Source organism: Ischnura elegans, chromosome 4 (genome assembly GCF_921293095.1).
Source record: "Ischnura elegans chromosome 4, ioIscEleg1.1, whole genome shotgun sequence".
Lineage (NCBI taxonomy): Eukaryota > Metazoa > Arthropoda > Insecta > Odonata > Coenagrionidae > Ischnura > Ischnura elegans.
In genome coordinates, this window is record NC_060249.1 from 28,470,462 (window position 1) to 28,490,227 (window position 19,766).

Genomic DNA, 19,766 nt, shown 5'->3' on the forward strand with positions numbered 1-19,766 from the left:
CACCCTCTGTCTCGTACCCCTCTCTCCTCCGGCTCCACTCGTATCAGCCAGTCTCGTCGTTCCGTTCGCCGCGTACGGCTGTGCAGTGCGTTTTTCCCTGCCTCCTCGGAGAGCTTGCCCCCCTTGCCTGAAGTGTCCGGTGGTCTTCCTCACCGTGTGCGACGGCCGGACGAGGATCGTTCGGTTTCCGTCCCGAGAATTGATCTGAAAAGGAGGACTAGTGCTCCACGGGGTGAGGATCCATTTCTTTTGACCTCTTTCTCTCTCTCCTAGCTCGCCCGAGAGAGTGAGGCCAGCCACGAGGTTTCCTTTCCGTCAATAACCTCCGGAACGCCCACCTCCACGCTTGCAGCGCACTTCTTTGATTCATGCGCCTTCAGAAGTGGGTGAAAAACGGAAGAAGGCGTGCACACAGCTCTCATTCGGTCAAACCCGGCCTTGTGCTCCGTGTGCGGTTCTTTTTTTCGATTGAATATGATTGTGAATTGGACCACCGGCTGACCATGCGCACTCATTGTTGACACTGACGAGCATTGTGACTTCAATCTCATCGATTGGTGGTATGGGGTATAGGACGGCGCTAATTTAAACTCGGGATTGGGGGCTGAGTAGACATGTCAAAGGAAATTCCGCACTGTCTTTAATCGAGAGAAAAATCCTGGGAGAATTTGGCCCAATGATAGTTCGTGAATGGCATAGTGGAATAACTTTACAAAGATGCTTTTCCCAATGCGAATTCCGTTTGTTAATTCATATTAATTCATAAGCATATCTTGGCCTGTTGTGGTGCTGATTTTATACTTCTTGGGATACTTGAGTTATTTGAGTATAGGTAAATATTCATGGACGGCAGACGTCATAGTATTTACTCAATAATACTCCTGCCTGCCTCCCGTATCCTATGGAAAATAGTGGTGTAATCGTTTGTAATTTGTCGATTTATTATGTGACTTATTATATTCATTTAATGTGCCCCTAATTTGTCACTGTGATATGATTCGAAGCAAATTTGTCACGGCTTTGTGTTCACAGTTGTCGCAAAATGAAATGATGAAGGGAAATAGTTGGATAGACCCGTGTGTTACCGAGAGGGTGGTCGATTGTGCGATAGTGTTGGGGAATAGGATGAAGAATGAAAGATATTTTTTAATTGATTTTTATTCTTACAATGGAGGCCGCACTTGTTTTTTTTAATCAGCTGACGCTATGAAAAATCGATGACCCGATTGTAATTTGAGAGATTTTTTTTGGAGTATTTGGTCACCATTTCTTTTGTTAAATCAATGATGGCACAGTCGAAGTCGTGGTAATTCGGTATTAAAATGTAATCTTTGTGCATCCGACGGAAATAATGAGGAAAATGAATGTGATATTCGTGTTCTATTTTTTATCTTTCCGAAGTGAGAGACTTGCAGAAAAAGGTTACTTCTGGTCGAGTGTATGGTGTAACTCGTATCGCAACAATTAATGTCCTTCGTGGTAATTTATTGCTTCAGCCTTTACACACAGTTCATTTGTGTTTGTATCGATCAGTACGCATTCATTAATGAAAACATGAATTGACTGAGTGATGAAATCTCAGCTCGTAATGTTAGACTACTTTTTTTCGTGTTGTAAACAGTAGTAGCTTTTGATTCCGTGTATCAGTTTCCTGATTTTATTAAGAGTGCAATTTTATTATTCCTTATGATAACTGGAAGTAATCATATACAATATGCTTTATTGTAAGCATTGCTGTCATTGAGATCGGGACTCGATTGTTGGAAAAGATGGAAAAAATTCATACTTCAAGGTTTGGCACAAAAAATCCGTCGAAAAAAGTTCTTCCTAAACTGAAATTAACCGGATTTTATTTAGGACTGGTATTTCCCCTGATCTCGGTTACATCATAATCAGGAAATTTTTCGCCGATGCGTGAGAAGTGTTTGTATACATTCCAAATAAGATGTTCGCCCCAAAGATTCCTTTAATAGTTAATATGTTTTGATTTTGTGGTGAAGGTTTTCCGCTTTAAGGAAAAGTGATTTTTAAGGTCAGGCTATTCTATTTATGTACTGTGATGAAGGATGCATGCTAAAGGAATGTTCCGTTTCTCCCTATTTTTAAATTGTGTTTTGGCGTTGCAGGAATTTTGCCTGTCACTTCAGACTGCGTGCGTGGAGCATTTTCCTTTCAAATCGGCCTCAGACACTCCCAAAAATGAAAGCCGGAGAGAGTGAAAGAGAACGCTTTATAGCTTTTATATATTTACATGCATATTTCGTTGTTAACATTCTCTCCAAATTTTCACCACCGGAATAGGAGACTCGTTCCAAAATTGATACAAGCCGTTTGCTTGATGCGGTATTAGGGCGAGAAGAAAAACTTGGATAAAATGTGCAGAGAGCAAGGCGCGGTATAACTTTTGTGAGAAAGATGAGAAAAAAATAACGGTAATAATTTTCAATAAAAACTTGGTTTAAATTGACTCTTCGTTTCGTTAATCAAGTTATTTTTCATAATTAATAACATCACTTCCACAAAACTAAACCTGACTCTTACTTGTCGAAAGAATTTAGTGGTTACAACAGATTGTCGTATAAAACCTTCACTATGTCCGTGTTATTTCTCAGGTCACATCACTTTAAAAACTTATTTTTACTATCAAATAGTAAGATAAGTTAAGCAGTTGCGTCCCATTGGATACATGAGTATGGTTGTCCTTCCAATCAATTATTTGACCGAAGACGGAATGAAGGTTTTGTCTGCGTCAGAGTGACTCCGATTCGATGCCGATGAAATGTCTGAATCCTTTAACTCTGTTGTGAATCGGTCATTGGTCGTAAAGGAGATGTACTTCCGCAAATCCTTAAAGATTTTATCATTCCGGTTCTCCTCTCTCTTCCCATCGCCTTAACGGAACAATGGTGGATCTGTGAGAATTTGATATGTCTTTTTATTTAAATATTTCATCGTTCTCAATAAGTGAAGCCTGAATTCCATAATTGCTGAATTTCATTCAGCATACTTTTGAGAAGAACCGCTTTCTCTGCGCATATCCATAGTTGCCGAAGCCATTGCTTGAATTATTGACGGAGAAAAGTCGTTCCCCGTGAATACATACGTCACACTATTTCATATCCATTTATAGAAAAAAATGGAGCCACAGCATAGTAACCTCAGAGAGGTACAAAAGAACTGTTCATCTTACATTACTTCCAAGTGAAGCCGTTTGTATGGCTATTTTATTGCTCACCTTGAATTCGTAATAATTTCTACGATGGAATTTCGCGATCTTTTGACAGGAAGGGAATGGTATTGAGAATCCAAGTGTCTTATGGCCTGTTTACACGATACATTAACACGTACGAGTTAATGTACGTTTACGTGAATGATTTTTGTGGACCGGAACGGAACATGTACGAATGCATGAACCAAATTAGAACAGGTTCTATTTTCCGTTCCTGCATTCGCACAAGTTGGGTGGTTACACGGTACATTTTCGTGTTCATTCACGCGTTCATACATTTATACATTAACCCGTACGTGTTAATTTATCGTGTAACCAGGCCTTTATTGCCTTCTTCTATAGTGTGGCATCCATTTCTTTAGGCTGAGCGTATCATTTCGCTTTGCGATTACATTCCACGTGTTTGTTACTACCTGTGCTGATGGACTGTTCTTCCTTCTTCGGGTATCCCGTTTGCCGGTCGGCACGTGCGGAACGGTGAACACTCGCTTCGGTTGAAGTGCTATCGCTATCTCCGTTTCACCTCGTCTCTTTCTCACTTATTTTCTCCGGAACCTCCTTTTTTCGCCGGCACTTCGCATCTTTGACATGCTAATGTCAATTCTTGCTCTTCTCGACCTCATAATTTTAGGAACTTTTGTTCTGATTTTCAGCGCCGGAAGTTACCTGCCTACTCCGTAACAGTTTCTTTTTCAGTTCAAGGCCTGATCTGCGTATGTTTGCCACTAAAAATAAATGCCTTCATTATGCAGCCATTATTATTCTTAGTTTCTTTGGCCCTCTTTTGGGACTAGACTACATAAGATTCTGCATGATCACCCGGAAAATCGTTCACCTTAAAGTAAAGGAAATACACCGTGGAAAATCGTGCTAGCTAGAATTTTTTGATGTTGGGTTTGAAGGATTATGATGTTTAAGTAATCGCTAGTTGTCGCCAGTAAATGGATTTGCTTTCATTAAAGTATCCTTGTGTCAATCGTATTTTCTTATCCCGAGTTCCGCAACGAGTCGATCTCTTTCTCTGAGTCGATCCTTCAATTCATTATTATTTTGGTATTGATTTAATCATGTCCAATTATTTAATTATTTTTACACAATTGAGATTAACTTAAATAATGTCGCAGAGTTATGTTGTGGCCGACAATATTCACTTACAATAGGGTGGTTTCCTATTATATAATTTACTCCTGGATTTAATAGGAGGAAATAATTTACTCCTGGAATAATTTACTCCTGGAGGAAATAATTTACTCCTGGATTACGTATTTCACGCTTTTAGATTTTTAAATGACGATATCTATTTTTAGCGATTAAATGAAAAGTGAAAAATTTCAAGCGCGCGAAAACGCGACGGCGAAGTATGAATGCTGGGAAAACTCTGTGTGACGTCGTTCTGGTTCCCGCTGCCGCAAGTGAGGTGACCTTGGGGCAGGGCTTTGAGCGCTGATACAACGAAGGATGCTAGAAGGTAGTGCTTGGCTTAAATAAGGATTATTAATACCTTATCAAACGAAGAAAACTTTCCGACCTTAGCCAGTTTTAATAGGTGATTATTAAGACATGTTTCCCTGAGCTCTGTGCCTCATGCATGCATTGGTAATAATCTCCGACGATATAAAACTCCTATCTAATCGTATAGAAACTAGGTCCCTGTGACGTCACGTGGAGTGGCATCGCAAGGGCGCCAATCTGGCCATTTTCAAAGGAGGATAAAATTGACCCTTGCCATTCGTCCAAACCGGTATTTCTAAAACCAAATAATTTGTATATTATGAATGCACTAATGGTGGGTAACGAATCGTAATCAATGTCTTTGATGAAGGAAAATACCCTATTAGTGGAGGTAATGTCGACCTTATTTTGTGCTTTGTTTTCAGCTGTGTTCATGCTGTTTTTTCGTTACCTTTAAATAAGTCACGACCTCAGGGAGCCACGATATGCACTCGTGGTGGGCGTTGTCTGCTTTGGTCCGAAGTGAAAGGACGCAGGCTTCGATAAAAGATTTCTTTCGCCAACTTCGTTAATAAGTCTTTATTTTTTTGTCTCTTCCCCTCTCCGTTAGTTTGATCTGATTGCTTGAATAATAGCTTTGGCCTGTGAATCGTTTTGTTGAGCCGTGGTAGTTCTCATGTATTTCTTATCGACGCATAAGTCGCTGTTCAACTATCTTGTCGCGAAGTTAAGTCGCTAATTCCTGCCGAAGGTAAATTCCTCCGCCTTCAATGCCGTGAATCCAAAGTTTTAAGCATATGAGCGATCGAACAACCCACAAAATTCAGGTATCTTACAATAGTAATGAAATGTTATGAAATATTCCTCGATATTAAGAATGTTATTGATTTTAACAACAGATTTTCGACGTATCTCTGTCGTTACGAGCGCTAAATTGCTCGTGACGTCGATTTTTCCTTTGCCACACCCATGCTCTCACGTCCGAAACCACTGCCCGACCGCAGGTGCATCTCGGCCATGTCTCGCCGTGTTATCATCGACCTTGTCTCCTTTCCTCAAATCAAGGATTTTTTTAAACGAGAAATTTCTCCGACTTGATCGTGAGGCGGCTCACGTAAACGATGCATGGGAGTATACCTGGCCGGAACGCTATTGTTTGTATTTTGAGTATTTTTGTAATCGCCGTCGAAGCTTCTTGCTGGAGTCTCCCAGCCCGCGGGGGGTAACAGCTAACACACTCTCCCTCATTTCGGGGTCAGTTCGCGGCGAAGGGGATGGGGTGGAGCCACCCTATGGCTCCGGAACGAGTTTCTGTAGCGTGCGCGTGAGGTGAGGTGAGAGTGCGTGAAGGCGGACGTGACGGTGGCCGGCGTGGCCACCGAAAGCATCGAAAAATACTTTCCCCGCTTACAAACGGTCCGTCGTCTACCTTTTGGCAAGACGAAATGGGACCGAGGATGAGGCGAGCGGAAAGAGAAACATCCGCGTATGCGGTGTAGGCACTGCTGATAAACCTTAAATCACTCCCTCCTGACCGGCCGTATCTGTCGTGACGAATTGATCATTTAAGACTTCAGTTATTATACTGAAAATTTCAACTTTGAGATGTAGAAAGTGTTGAGAACGGTTTGCTCTAAATACTCTGAAAACTTCGTAAGTTTTTAAAGAGGAATTCGTCGCGGAAAAAGATGGTCGAGCGGAAGTGATGCGTCTTCTTACGCAGAACAAGCCTGTCCAGCCATGTTAGGGTGAACCAAGCCTTTAATCATTTCTTGGTGTTTTATTACGGGACGTTGGACCTTTTTCCTGGCGTGTTTGTCGTCTGTGTTGGAAAGTAACGGAAGCCGCTAGGCGAAACCTGTAACCCAGTCCATCCGCCGTTCGCCGCTTCCACTTGGTAATGAGTGGAGACGGTGGAGGCGCTCATCAGGTGCTAGTTCAGCTGGCGAATTGAACGCGATTGGCGTGTCAAAATAGCCTTTCAGACAGTGTCTTACTGACCAAAAGGCATCTAGGACAGTGTACCGGAGTCCTGAAAATTATAATGTGGAAAATTGGCAAAGAATCGAAATTCATGCTTCTCAGTAACGCGTCTAAGAGTAAAATGCTGAGTTAGGAGCGCATTTAAATATTCATGAATTGTGGAGACTAGTATTTCCTGTCTTGAGCATACTGGATAAAAATATCCATATAAAATGATAAGGAGAAATTTTTGAGGCATGATCAAACAACAAAAACAAAATCCGGGCATATTTTTGATAAATAAATAAATGATTTTGTTAGGATTTTATCGATATTTATAAATTTGGACATGCTACATTTGACGGTGGCTTGTTGGGGCTTCATAGTCTCCCAAGACTCTCATGCACAGCAGTCTGAATAATATGTTATTAAGCTTATAACAATTAACATTAAAACTTGGTTCTATGATAAATTGGTATTTTTGGAATTTTTGCTATGTCCAGCAATGGATTGGTCTTTTGGCTCACAAGGATTTGTTTATTATCAGCACATAAATGGTTAGAATGAGTTTTTGTGAGAGATAACAAAAACATTTCTTGGTTTTCTTTTGTAATTTTCTTCCCAAATTTTCATAAGGGATTTTTATGCATGTAGTAGCAATGGTTTCAGATTTGGTGATTGGTATAATATGAATCTCTAATATAATTTTGTGGGCTTTCTCAGTTCAGTTATTTTAGAACATTTGACAGTGACTTATGTCTTTATGGTGTGTCGACTCATCAATATATCATTGGTTTGAATATATATTTGAGCTTTGACATAAATCTAAAGATTTATATGTAAAGCTGCTAATATAAGGAGAGAAATGCTATGCTTTACTATTCAAATCCACATTTACTTCAGTGGCATTCTATTTTTTTACATCATTGCTCAGTTTAATAGATATTAATATATTATCTTAAAATATTTCCACCTGTGCTGAACTTGTACATACTCACTTCATATTGATGCTGTAGTAATGCCTTAATGAACGTATATTTTCCCTCTAGCTCATGGCTGCTTTTCTTGGAAATTTTGCAGGATCTTTGTGGCTAATTGACTATAGAAAGCTGTAAGCACACAAGAATTCAGTCATGTCGGCGAAAGCTATCAGAGAAGCTACTGGCAAAGGTCTACTTAATAAGCATTTGAACGCTGCAGGGAGCCCACTCTCATCCTGTCAGTTTGCCTCAGTTGATGAGCATACAAACTGGAACACTTTGCTCTCCGAAAACCCTTGGCTTGCCTCCCACGTAAGTATGGAATGGAATTATCTGTGTTTTTTTCCGTTAATTATTAAGATTAAATGTGATGGAAGGTTTGATTCAAGGTAATCGCCAAGTTGAGGAATAATGTAAATCTTGCATTGAATCGATAAAACTGATACCAGTAATATTAGACATTTCAATATTCCCACTGCATGTTACTTTTACACAACGCGCTTTGTTGTTGCAAACAGCATTATCAAGTCCAAAGAGTTCTTCCCAATATACATACCTACATCTTGATTCTTAAAGGGAGGCGGTAAGGCGGAGGATAGGGTTTGGGTGTCAAGAGTGGGGATATTGAGGGTTGTGATGGAAGGGTCATTTCTTAGGGTCTCGGAAGAGGAGCAGGGTGGGGGGAGAGAAAGGTTCCTGGGTGGTTGAGGGTACCATGCACGTCTTCACCAGGGAGGCCGACTTACAAAAAATATTGGGGGGGCCCAAACCGGAGATGTTGCCCTGGGAAATTTTATAAGTAGTGAGTTTTATATTTGTCAAGCATTTTAGAAGTCATATGATCAACATTAGAACCCTGATAACTCGAATCTCGATATCTGGACATTCCGGGGAAAATCGACAAGCCTGACACATTTTTTCCTCACACCCATAACGAATTTTTGAGGGGGCTTGGGCCCCCTCAGGCCCCATGGAGTCGGCGCCACTGGTCTTCACTGTCTTCTTTCATGTTGTGGTTGTCCGGATTGAGTTCTCGTCCAGATGGTCTTCCTGACCCCTTGTCCTTCCTCAATTACGCTTCTAAGGTGTGAAAGGGGGGGTACAGCATTTGGGTGAGGTTGTGTGTAAAGGGTTGGTGGAAAATTTAAAAAACCTTTGGATTCTAATGGTTTTTCAGGGTCAACGGGCATGGTTGAAAATCTAGGGTCCTACCTCACGTGTGTGGAGAAAGGGTGGTCGGCAGAGAATGGTTTTCAACACTTCATGGATCAAATTACTATTTTATGTGTGTCTCGATCCCTAAACTTGTTTGTCAGTAATGGTGAGGGAGAATGAAATAGATTTTCATTCATCAGGGGAGTGTTCAAATTTTTTAGTTTTTGTATTTCCATGATTTCGAGGGCGTCTAATTTTTTTTGTAATTTCTGGAAATATTGCAATGTCTTATTTTACTAGAATTAAGAACTTCCACTCCATCGTGACTCACATCATACTGGATAAAACTGATGTTTGAGAAAAAGTTTTATACTTAAGCACCTTTTTAAATTTGAATTTCAATAAATCCTCTGACAAAATTTGGCCTTTTCAACAAATTTTTTATTTTCCATTTTAACTTAGCCTGATCCTACACAATTAGACACAATTAGATCCTACACAATTAACAATTAGAAGTTCTTCTAAGGTATTTACAATTCGTACACATTTGGCGATGTTTATGTTCAGGTTTGTAACTTGGTCATGTTATGGTCACAGTTGTGAACAATTCTTTCATTGAAGCTCTAGTTTTCTCTCATATGCAACAGAATTATTATCATTAATCTTTGAGAAACTAATTTTTTACTTCATTTATATGGTTCTTTCAATATTTTTGTGCTAAAACTTCATTTCTTGCTGTAAATATGTATCAAAGTGCCTTGAAAACATTTCATTTTCTTAATGTGCATTCATACTCTCCAATTATGAATTAGGTATGTTGGCATGTACTCCTATTAAGTATTCAATTTCTCTTGAGTACCTTTGTTTACAGGCCCTTGTTCAATGTAGAAAAGTTAATATCTTTTTTATTGTTCCTTCCAGCCTCTTGTGGTGAAACCTGATCAACTTATTAAGCGCAGAGGGAAACTTGGTTTGATCAAAGTCAATGTAAATTATCAAGGTGTGCAGGCATGGATCGGTGAACGTTTGGGGAAGGACATTCAGGTAAGAATCTTGAGTTTTGACCCTTTTTCTAGCCCAAGGGTTTAATTTCATGTGCATGGTTCATGTTTAATTTATCTTGAGAACTGCTGCACTCAACTTGGGTGTAATTTGTGTAGTTTTTGGTAATTTGGATTATTCCATGCTAATTTTAAAAAATCCAGTAAGACAAGGTTTCTAATCTCATGTTGGTGCTGTTTTTGGCGAATGAAATTTTGTTTGTTCACCAAAAGAAAAAGTTCATTGAATCTTTTTAGGGCAGTGATTTAGGTAGTGATTCATTAATTGTTCAGTGTATAAGCTAGTATCTTAAGCTGTTGAAATGAAAAGCCTTTGTTAAAGCGGTCTAGTTGTACTTTTAAATGTTTTTGCCCCTCTATTCAATTCATGTGAAACCATTTTTCAAAGGTTATCCCCTGGATCACTATTGCTTTGATGACCATTATTGAAACAATTTTTACTTATGATAAATAACTTTTTTTGGCATCGATACTTCCTTCTAAAAAGATGTCAATCGATGGCTTCACTTTGCATTGTAAGCAAAGTAATTTTGAAAGTAAGCATTTTTGCGTGAGATTTTTCTTTATCATGTCTAGTTCTAAATTATTATTCAAACAACTTTCATTTGAAAATTGTAGGACTCTTGAGGAATTCTTGTTTTCTCTTGAGTAAATGTTGGAGAAAACAAAGATCTTGGGCTAATGATGCAGTATTCTAATGTAACTTGAGAGTTGCAACTAATAGAATTTGTAATTTTTATTCAATTATCCATAGGTTGGGAGAGCCACTGGTAAACTGAGAAACTTCATCATTGAACCTTTTATCCCTCACAAGCCAGTAAGTTCCTAATTTCTTTCTTATCAATATGCATTTATTCATATAATATGGCTATTCCACTTATCTAGTGGTGCCAGACTTTTAATAGTGCCATTAATCACCAAACTTGGTGCTAGTAACTTGAGAGACATCTGGTTTTCAAACTAAGTCAATCACAAAAAATTTTTGAATATCTGTTACTTTTCTATATTGTTTTTCTGCTAGAGTAATTGTAATCTGTTTTCTACGTGGCGGTACAAGTTATTTATTTAAATTAATGAACTATCTTTCAAGGATGAAGAAGCATATGTTTGCATTTATTCTCATCGAAATGCAGACACAATCCTATTCCACCACCAAGGTGGCGTTGATATCGGAGATGTTGATGCCAAAGCTTTGCGCATGGATGTACCTGTCCGAGAGGAGGAGAGTGGTATTGGAATCACTGCTAATGACATTGAGAAAAATCTTTTGACTCACATCTCTGCCTCTAAGAAAAAGTGAGTTAATATTTTCATAAGATCCTTTATTATCTATATGTATCAAAGAGGATGTCTGTTTGTCTGTCCACTATATTTCCATATGGCTAAGGGTAGCGACCAAAGTTAGTAAATAGGTGCATCTCATGGTACACCACCCCAGGAAGGAAAGAAGTTTCCCTCCCAGTGCTACTTTCGATTGCGTCCAATGCATCCTTTGCATTGTTTTCTCATTATCGTTTTATACATCTCTTTATACAACTTCTGAGGTGTAACATTCTGCAGGTTAGGCACACCTCTTGAAATGAAACAAATCCTGCCATGTGACCATGAATTCCAAGTTACAAGTTTCCCACTTCTCTGTGTACTATCCTGGTATGCATTGCATGCAGGTGTGCACTTTAACTAAATGGGACTCATTGCTCGACCCTTCCTTTTACTACTGAGCATGGATTATGTTTGCTTCTCTTCAGATGACTATCCATCTGGCCTATATTGGTGGTTAATTTCAGTTAAAACCACGATTTTTCCTAAAGATAATTAAAATTGCAATAAAAGTGTAGATAAACAAATATTTTTTACTACATTGCTACCTAGGATATAATACTGCCCATTATTTTTTGGTGTAATGCGATATACGTATTGAGGATTTTCAGTGCTCTCTTAAACTCTATAACGGAACAAATTCATTTCAGCTAGCTTCACCAAGAGTTTAGAACTATAGACGTTATAGTGAATGAATGAAATACATAGTAGACTGTTTTCTTGGGAGTATGAAAGTTTTGGAGACAAAATTTTGTTTTTGTCTAGTAGAGTAGTTCTATCAGAAATCAATTAATTTTACTCCTTTTCTTTGAGCAGGTTCTGACTTTCATTGCATTTGAGTATGGTAAATGAGTCTAATTTTTTAGCTGATTAATTTATGAAAAATATAGTCACCATCTGTTTTGATGTTACATTGTTACTTATTGTATTCATGATGTTATCTTGTTCTCAATATAATGGTATCTCACTGCTGGAGATTATTTGACTGTCATAACTGTTTCCCATTACGTAGTTATTTTGAAAATAATTTTTGATATTGTGTATTGTCAAAGTGGCCCAAAGTGTCCATTACAATGTGCATTTATTTGCACCAACTATGGTTTCAAAGCATAAGTGTCCTTTTTATTACATAGATATGTCCTCTTAATCACAAAATTATATGTTGAAACCATGGTTAGTGCCATGAAGGTAAAGTTTTGGAATGAACTCAGCAAAGTTTCTTAAACAATTTCCTGCTTCCTCAATGAAAAGCATTAAATATTGAACAGCATTGAAATATTGTGTTGAATATAATGCCTTTGATGTTATTTATTTTCTAGGATGGTCGCAAAGTTCATTGAATCACTCTATGCAGTCTATGTGGACTTACATTTCACCTACTTGGAAATTAACCCTCTTGTCATCACTGAACCAGTATCTGGTGGTAAGTAATCCTGTCGTATTAGTAAATAGTGATGATAGATAGAGGCTTTATGTGAACAACTTGTATCCAATATTGTATCTTACTCTCATGTTTAATGATGTCATGTTATTTATTACATTTTGCATCATGTTATATGAGTGCTTCCCTAGATGTTAGCAGTCTATTGATTTTCTTTGAATATATTGTGACATTATAAATTAATAAAGGTGTGTCTTTTTGTTTTGAAGATTTAGTTAACTTGTTGTATATGCAGGTTAAAGCAAATTAAGGGGATTTTATCATGAATAATCTCTTTGAAATAAGAGATATTATCAATGAGATATAGCCAACTCATAAATTCGGTTATTGTAACATGTAATCATAATAACTCATTTATTCTTAGATATTGTTAAAATAATTACCCAACCAAAAATGTTTCACATTTTTTCATTCTTTTTATCCTAGATCAGCAAGCAATATTTATTTTGGATCTTGCTGCTAAGGTCGATGCAACAGCTGACTTTATCTGCCATTCCAAGTGGGGAGCTATTGAGTACCCTCCACCATTTGGTCGTGATGCATTCCCTGAAGAAGCATATATTGCTGATTTGGATGCAAAAAGTGGCGCATCTCTGAAGGTAATCCATCTAATTTAAAATTAAATTAAATTTGATACCTTTGCCTTTCGTTGTTGTGAATGGGTTCTCTGTAGGCATTTGATTATCTGTTGGAAGTGTGTTAAAAATGTAATCATTGCCCTAAATTTGTTTCACTAGTGCTTCCCCTTTATGCCTTTAGTTTTTTTATGGTGGGACCATATTGGCTTGGCCAGTATTCATACTAATCCATACAGGGTTAGGGGCTCTTTTTCTTGCTGTAACAAGCCGGTAATCAATGAAATATACTAATAACTTCATTATTGGAGAGGATATTGTGAGCTGCCCCTCTCTGGCCCAGCATGGCTCTACCCCTTGGTCCATGGGTGGGACATGATACCCAACCCATACTACTATTTATGTCATTTATTTATATTTTTGGAAAATCATTACTTATTTTTACACATCTCTTCCCACAGTTAACTATCCTAAACAAGTCGGGTCGGATATGGACTATGGTAGCAGGTGGTGGTGCCTCTGTAATCTACAGTGACACAATCTGTGACCTTGGAGGTGCCAGTGAGCTTGCAAATTATGGTGAATACTCAGGGGCGCCATCTGAGCAGCAGACTTACGAGTATGCCAAGACTATATTGTCTCTGATGACCCAGGAGAGGCATCCTGAGGGAAAAGTAAGCACAGGTTGATGAATGATGCTTTGAAAATTATGCAGTGCTAGGGTTCACAGTTGATGAGTGGACTAGAGTTGAAGTCCAAGCTTAAAGGTCACATTAACAGTTTTATTTAGAAATGCATATTTAAATGTGTCACATAATTTGCTATATTTCAGTGTGCAAAGTTTGATTGATGGTAAATTAAAAAAATTAATACTTGACTAACTTTGAATATTTTATCTGAAATTTAGGTTTTGATTATTGGAGGAGGTATTGCAAACTTCACCAATGTTGCAGCCACATTCAAAGGAATTGTCACTGCACTCCAAGAATTCCAGCCCAAATTGGTTGAATTTAATATATCTGTATTTGTGAGGCGTGCAGGACCAAACTATCAAGAGGGACTGAGGTGATTCTTTATGATTATATTGCTTAAAACATCTAATTTTTTGGTGCACAACCCTAAACATTTTTATTCGCTCTCCTACAGCTAATTGTTTTCTTACTAAATCAGTGAGAAATTAATTGGTGTTAATGGGTGTTAAAATTAAATGGGTATTAATTTTTTTAAGGGTAGGGGGGTGTTAAGTTTTTTAATTGCACCAAGGATGATAAAAGACATTTTTTTAGGGTTTTATGTAATGTATCATATTATCATTTCTTGCACATTGAATTATATAACTCCTTTACATAATATAATTGTAAGTAATGCTAGGTTTTAGGATTGGAAAGAATTTATTTGTATTCAGGATGTCTTTTTCCTTATGAACTGATGGTTTTCCAGTGTAAATATTAAAATTGTACGGTCTTCACGCTACATGAACAGTTTTCAGTGCTCCTAAAACAATGCAACCCACACATCACATATGCATTATATATACTCCATACTGTGAATATAACATTTCTCTAGTCCCATTGTATTCATTATAGGGTGGTTTAAGTAAACAGAGTTGAACTATAATTAATGCATGAGCTGATGCATTGGCATGGCAGCATTTTTTTCTGGTGTAATATTTTTGCCCACATAACAATATTGGTTATAATCACAAAAATGATTGTGCATTATATGATTTCATGTGATAGTTTTGATAATCTTAGTTGTAGTGTTTAGAGACTTAGATAAAGTTAGTTGGTATTCTATTTTCTGTAATTTTGTCACTCTTAAAATCCTTAAATTTATCTAAATATTTAAGTCTTGTCTAGTGGCATTTCTTAATTATCCTTTGCCATTTCATTGCAGAATAATGAGGGAGACTGGTCAAAATTTGGGCATTCCTCTGTTTGTTTTTGGCCCAGAAACCCACATGACTGCTATTGTTGGAATGGCCCTGGGGAAGAGAGCTATTCCTCGGAATCCAGAAGTCGAGTTCAGCACAGCCAATTTCCTTTTGCCTGGAGGACAATCAAGGGTTAGCCAGTCTTTTAAAGTTCCATTTGAATTTATTTTATTGCATTACTCCAATGCAGCTCACACATATATTATTTTGCTCATCCTCTAAATTTATTCTAACAATACTAACATTCCCATCACTGTACATTCTCAACTGTGCCTCTTTTGTTAAGAATAACCCTGAATACTTTCCAAAAAATAGTTCTCTCCATAATCACGCTACCAGAACCACCAATGACATTCACCTCAAAGACTACCCTAGCACTTTCTGCCAAAAAGGACCCCTTTTCTCCCTATCAAAAATATACAACAAACTACCGTATGATATCAAATGTCTTCCACCTACACCATTCAAGAATGCTTTGAAGAAATATTTAATGGAAAACAACTACTATAGCCTGAAGGATTTTATGTTGGGCTCTGAGTAATCTTTGCCCATCAACCACAAAAATTGTAATTTTTTCCTTTTAACTGTAAATATTGTAAATATTATATCACTTCATTTATTTGTAACTATGTATTACTTTAGTTATTTACTTTATTTTGACGACTTCCAATGTCACCGAAACATATGTGATCTGTAGGAACAATAAAAATTATTATTATTATTCATGGATATTTTCTTGAACTTAGGAGAGCCCATCTACATCTCGCAAGGGATCAGTTACTGCTGGCAGTGGTAGGGGTAGTATTGGTGGTGGTAGCAGTGGCTACTCATCCTCAGCAGGCACAGGGAGTACAGCTGGTTCTGTAGGGTCTGGAGGCAAGGGAACAATGTTTACCTCAAAAACCAAGGCCATTGTTTGGGGCATGCAGACTCGAGCAGTCCAGGTAATTACACTACCTTTTTTCCTTGTACATATATTAATACTATTGCTTGAAGGTTGGATGGATCCTGAATTTCCTCAAATCTTATTGTTACCTTTTTTAAAAAAATGGATCCATCGCGTCCCTCTATTCAAAGTATTGCATGCTCAATAAAACTTTTTTAATTTCCTTTTGTGCTTGTTATTGTGGTATTTACCCTTTTTCTTTTGTTCTGATTTTGGTTCCAAGCTCAAAAAATAGTGAAACCAAGATCCAAACTTACCCATCCCTACTGTATTTCTAGTTTTCCACATTTTGTGAGTAGGAATGTATGAAAACTCGTTCATTTAATTTGTGATCCTAAGAAGCATTTAGTTTGCTTATCCTCTTTGTATTCTTGGAATGCATACAATACTGGTGTCTTTAATTCACCATGTCATTTAATCTCGTCTTTCCTCAGAGTATGCTGGACTTCGACTTTGTGTGCAGAAGAAGTGAACCATCTGTTGTGGCCATGGTTTACCCATTTACCGGGGATCATAAGCAGAAATTCTACTGGGGCCATAAGGAAATCCTTATTCCTGTCTACAAGAAGATGAGTGATGCAATGACAAAAAACAAGGAAGCAGATGTCATGGTTAACTTCGCATCTTTACGCTCAGCATATGAGAGCACTGTGGAAGCTATGAGTTATCCTCAGGTAAATTGCGGCTATTTTATATAAATTCTCAATTTTTATCATTGCTTCACTAGTATTACATAGATATTCGCCGGCCCTCGGTGGCAGTTGGGTAACGTTCTCGCCTGCCAAACAAAAGGTCGCGGGTTCGAGTCCCGCCTGGGTAGGTTTTCCCGGTCCAGGGCATGGTTGTTTATGTACGTTTACTTGTTACATTTGTTGAACACCCCAGTGTAAAATGGCCAATAAGAGCTGTATCCGGTGGTTTGCAAATAAAATAAAATGAATAAAATATTATACAGCCAAGGAGGATCTGAAATAAATTAGATTGATGGCAATGTATGTATTTTTCCAGATGCGCACAATAGCTATAATCGCTGAGGGAATCCCTGAGAACATGACCAGGAGGCTTATTTTGATGGCTCGCAAAAAGGGAGTTTCCATTATTGGTCCAGCCACAGTTGGTGGTATCAAACCAGGATGCTTTAAGATAGGAAACACTGGAGGGATGATGGATAATATCCTACACTCAAAGCTCTATAGGCCTGGAAGGTAAGTTAACCTCCTAGCAAGATCTGATTCTCTTATAGTATTCAGTGATGTTAAAAACTTCTTTTTTCGTTCTTCCACTAGCTCAAAGCTTTTATTGTTTCTGAAACTTAGGAAGATGATTTGCTTTTCGAAAAATCGGCTATGATGAAAGTTTTCACCTGATGTAAGACCTGAGTAGCTTTCAGCACTAAGTAACCACCAGTTACCACCTATATAAAACACAGACAATATGTGATTTTTTTTGTAATCTTTTGTACCATTGTTTAATTATTAATTTTCTGTTTACTGTGCTTATTTTTAGTGTGGCGTATGTATCTCGGTCTGGAGGAATGTCTAATGAGTTGAATAACATTGTCTCCAAAGCTACAAATGGTGTGTTGGAAGGTGTAGCCATTGGTGGAGATCGTTACCCGGGCACTAATTTCATGGATCATATAATGCGGTATCAGGATGATCCAGAGGTAATTGTTTTGATGTGTTGTTTGACTTTGGTTGTTAGTCTCATTGCTAAAAGTGTTAACATCAGTTTGTTTCTATACGTAAATATTTTAAATTAGATAATTTAAAAAATCTCTTTTTTCTATAAGCTTCATTCAGCATGTAACTGAGTGGTTGGCATAATCAAATTAGGTATGGCATGTGTTGTATCTGACATCTGTTTTTTTTATTTAGGTGAAAATGATTGTGTTACTTGGGGAAGTTGGTGGTGTCGAAGAATATGATGTGTGTGAGGCTCTCAAGGATGGTAGATTGACAAAACCATTGGTTGCTTGGTGCATTGGCACTTGTGCAGGTAAATCACTTTTATGGTACTAAGTAGTGTGCCACTTCATGGCATATTAAAATAATTTAGCATTGCATAATGTTAAAAGAGTTTTTACTGATGTACATTTAGGCCCATGTTTAGTGCATCTGTTCCATCTCTTTATTCACCTTCTCTTTGAATTTATATTTCTAATTTATTTGTTCGCTTGAGTGAGCCTTGTGATGTAAAATTATCAATGTTATGATTGATATGAAATGAGTACATTATGTGAAGTTAGCCTATAACTAACATAAGCATATTTTCTCATATTATGTAATTGAAGATCAGCTTATACCCAACAACTGATTTGTTTCTACTTCTCTCCCAGACATGTTCACATCTGAAGTGCAATTCGGACATGCGGGTTCATGCGCTAATTCAGACAGAGAAACTGCATGTTCAAAGAACAAAGCTCTTGCTGCTGCTGGTGCTCATGTTCCTGCTAGCTTTGACAGTTTAGGTGAAGCGATTGGTGAAGTGTATAATCGCCTTGTGGAAAGTGGCTCAATAGTTCCAGAGCCAGAAGTTCCACCACCAACCGTTCCAATGGATTATTCATGGGCACGGGTAAGAAGCATTTGCTTATCAAGTCTGATTACTCTCCAGTGCCATGAATTTCATTTGGGGGGGATCCAAAACCAGGCGGGAAAAATTTTGAAAAACAGGGTACTAAGTAGAGGGTTTTAAACTAATCTTAACACTTTTCATAATCTAAAAAAAATTAATTTGTCAAAGAAATATTTTGTTAATCCATGCTTTTCTATATTTTGTTTTCTTTTATGAAGGAAAGTGATTGTGTTTTCATATTTGGGGGGGGGGGTCTAACCCCCTTGCTACGCCACTGTTCGTCTCTGTGATGAATGGTATGTGTTACACTAATGAATCTCATGATGAGTGAAGCCAACTTGATAATGTAAAAAGTTATGTGTAATAGTTTAATCATTTTCATTTTCATTTTGATATACATTAATTCCTAAGGGAAATTGTAATATGCAGTAATAATGGTTTCTATCTTCTCTCATATGCTTCAGGATGATGTTCTTAGACTTTCATCTTCAAGCCTTATTGAAAGCTTTATCGTATCTGTCATGATATTTCTTGCTAGTTATTTTGAAATGCATGTATTTTTCTGGGATTTGGGGTAGAATATCTTATCAGCTGGAAGTCTAAACTGAGGACATTTACAAATAACTGCCCATGGTGAGAACATTCTGGGTTCAGCTCTGCAACCAACTTTTTGGCATACTGTGTCCCCTTCTTCAATATTTTCAATTGAACTTTTTGATTTACGTATAAATTTGCAATGGATTCTCTTATATATCTACAGTTTATCATTTCCTCTGTTTTCTCTTGAAAAATACATTGTTCACGCTGTGAAACTCTGGTTTTTAAATGGGATCACCTATATCTTTTAATTAAAAGAGAGTTCCTGAATTAGTTGCAAAGAAACAAATTGTGGCTTCATCAGACATTTTCCATAGTTTTAACCCTTGGTGTGCGGAAGTTCCCAATTATAACTTCCAGCCAGTCTGAAGAGACTCCCTGTGCATGAGGCACACTCTGCCACTAGGGCTGGCGTGGTAGAGTTTAGACCCTTAGCCATCCTTATGGTAGCAATATATTATAAGTATATTCTAGTATATTCTGGTAGCAATAAAAATTTTGGGTAAATGTCAAGTCAGCATGCAAAACGTATAAAAAC

The 19,766-nt window shown here is 37.6% G+C and overlaps 1 protein-coding gene across 3 annotated transcripts in view; it reads left to right on the plus strand.

The window, feature by feature from the left end:
* LOC124157197 (ATP-citrate synthase) overlaps window positions 1-19,766 on the plus strand; it is a 75,486-nt gene that overhangs the window by 44,513 nt on the left and 11,207 nt on the right. For 2 of the 3 annotated variants that reach the window (XM_046531739.1, XM_046531740.1), the window contains exons 2-16: window positions 7,724-7,935; window positions 9,700-9,822; window positions 10,594-10,656; window positions 10,930-11,135; window positions 12,479-12,582; window positions 13,027-13,199; window positions 13,637-13,849; window positions 14,083-14,240; window positions 15,072-15,240; window positions 15,855-16,052; window positions 16,489-16,728; window positions 17,063-17,259; window positions 17,561-17,720; window positions 17,932-18,052; window positions 18,393-18,631. In XM_046531739.1, coding sequence (XP_046387695.1) covers window positions 7,777-7,935; window positions 9,700-9,822; window positions 10,594-10,656; window positions 10,930-11,135; window positions 12,479-12,582; window positions 13,027-13,199; window positions 13,637-13,849; window positions 14,083-14,240; window positions 15,072-15,240; window positions 15,855-16,052; window positions 16,489-16,728; window positions 17,063-17,259; window positions 17,561-17,720; window positions 17,932-18,052; window positions 18,393-18,631 — 2,523 coding nt within the window. In that variant the 5' untranslated portion in view covers window positions 7,724-7,776. Of the gene's footprint in view, window positions 1-49; window positions 233-7,723; window positions 7,936-9,699; window positions 9,823-10,593; window positions 10,657-10,929; window positions 11,136-12,478; window positions 12,583-13,026; window positions 13,200-13,636; window positions 13,850-14,082; window positions 14,241-15,071; window positions 15,241-15,854; window positions 16,053-16,488; window positions 16,729-17,062; window positions 17,260-17,560; window positions 17,721-17,931; window positions 18,053-18,392; window positions 18,632-19,766 lie in introns of those variants that run through there. The other variant, XM_046531738.1, reaches the window with a different exon arrangement.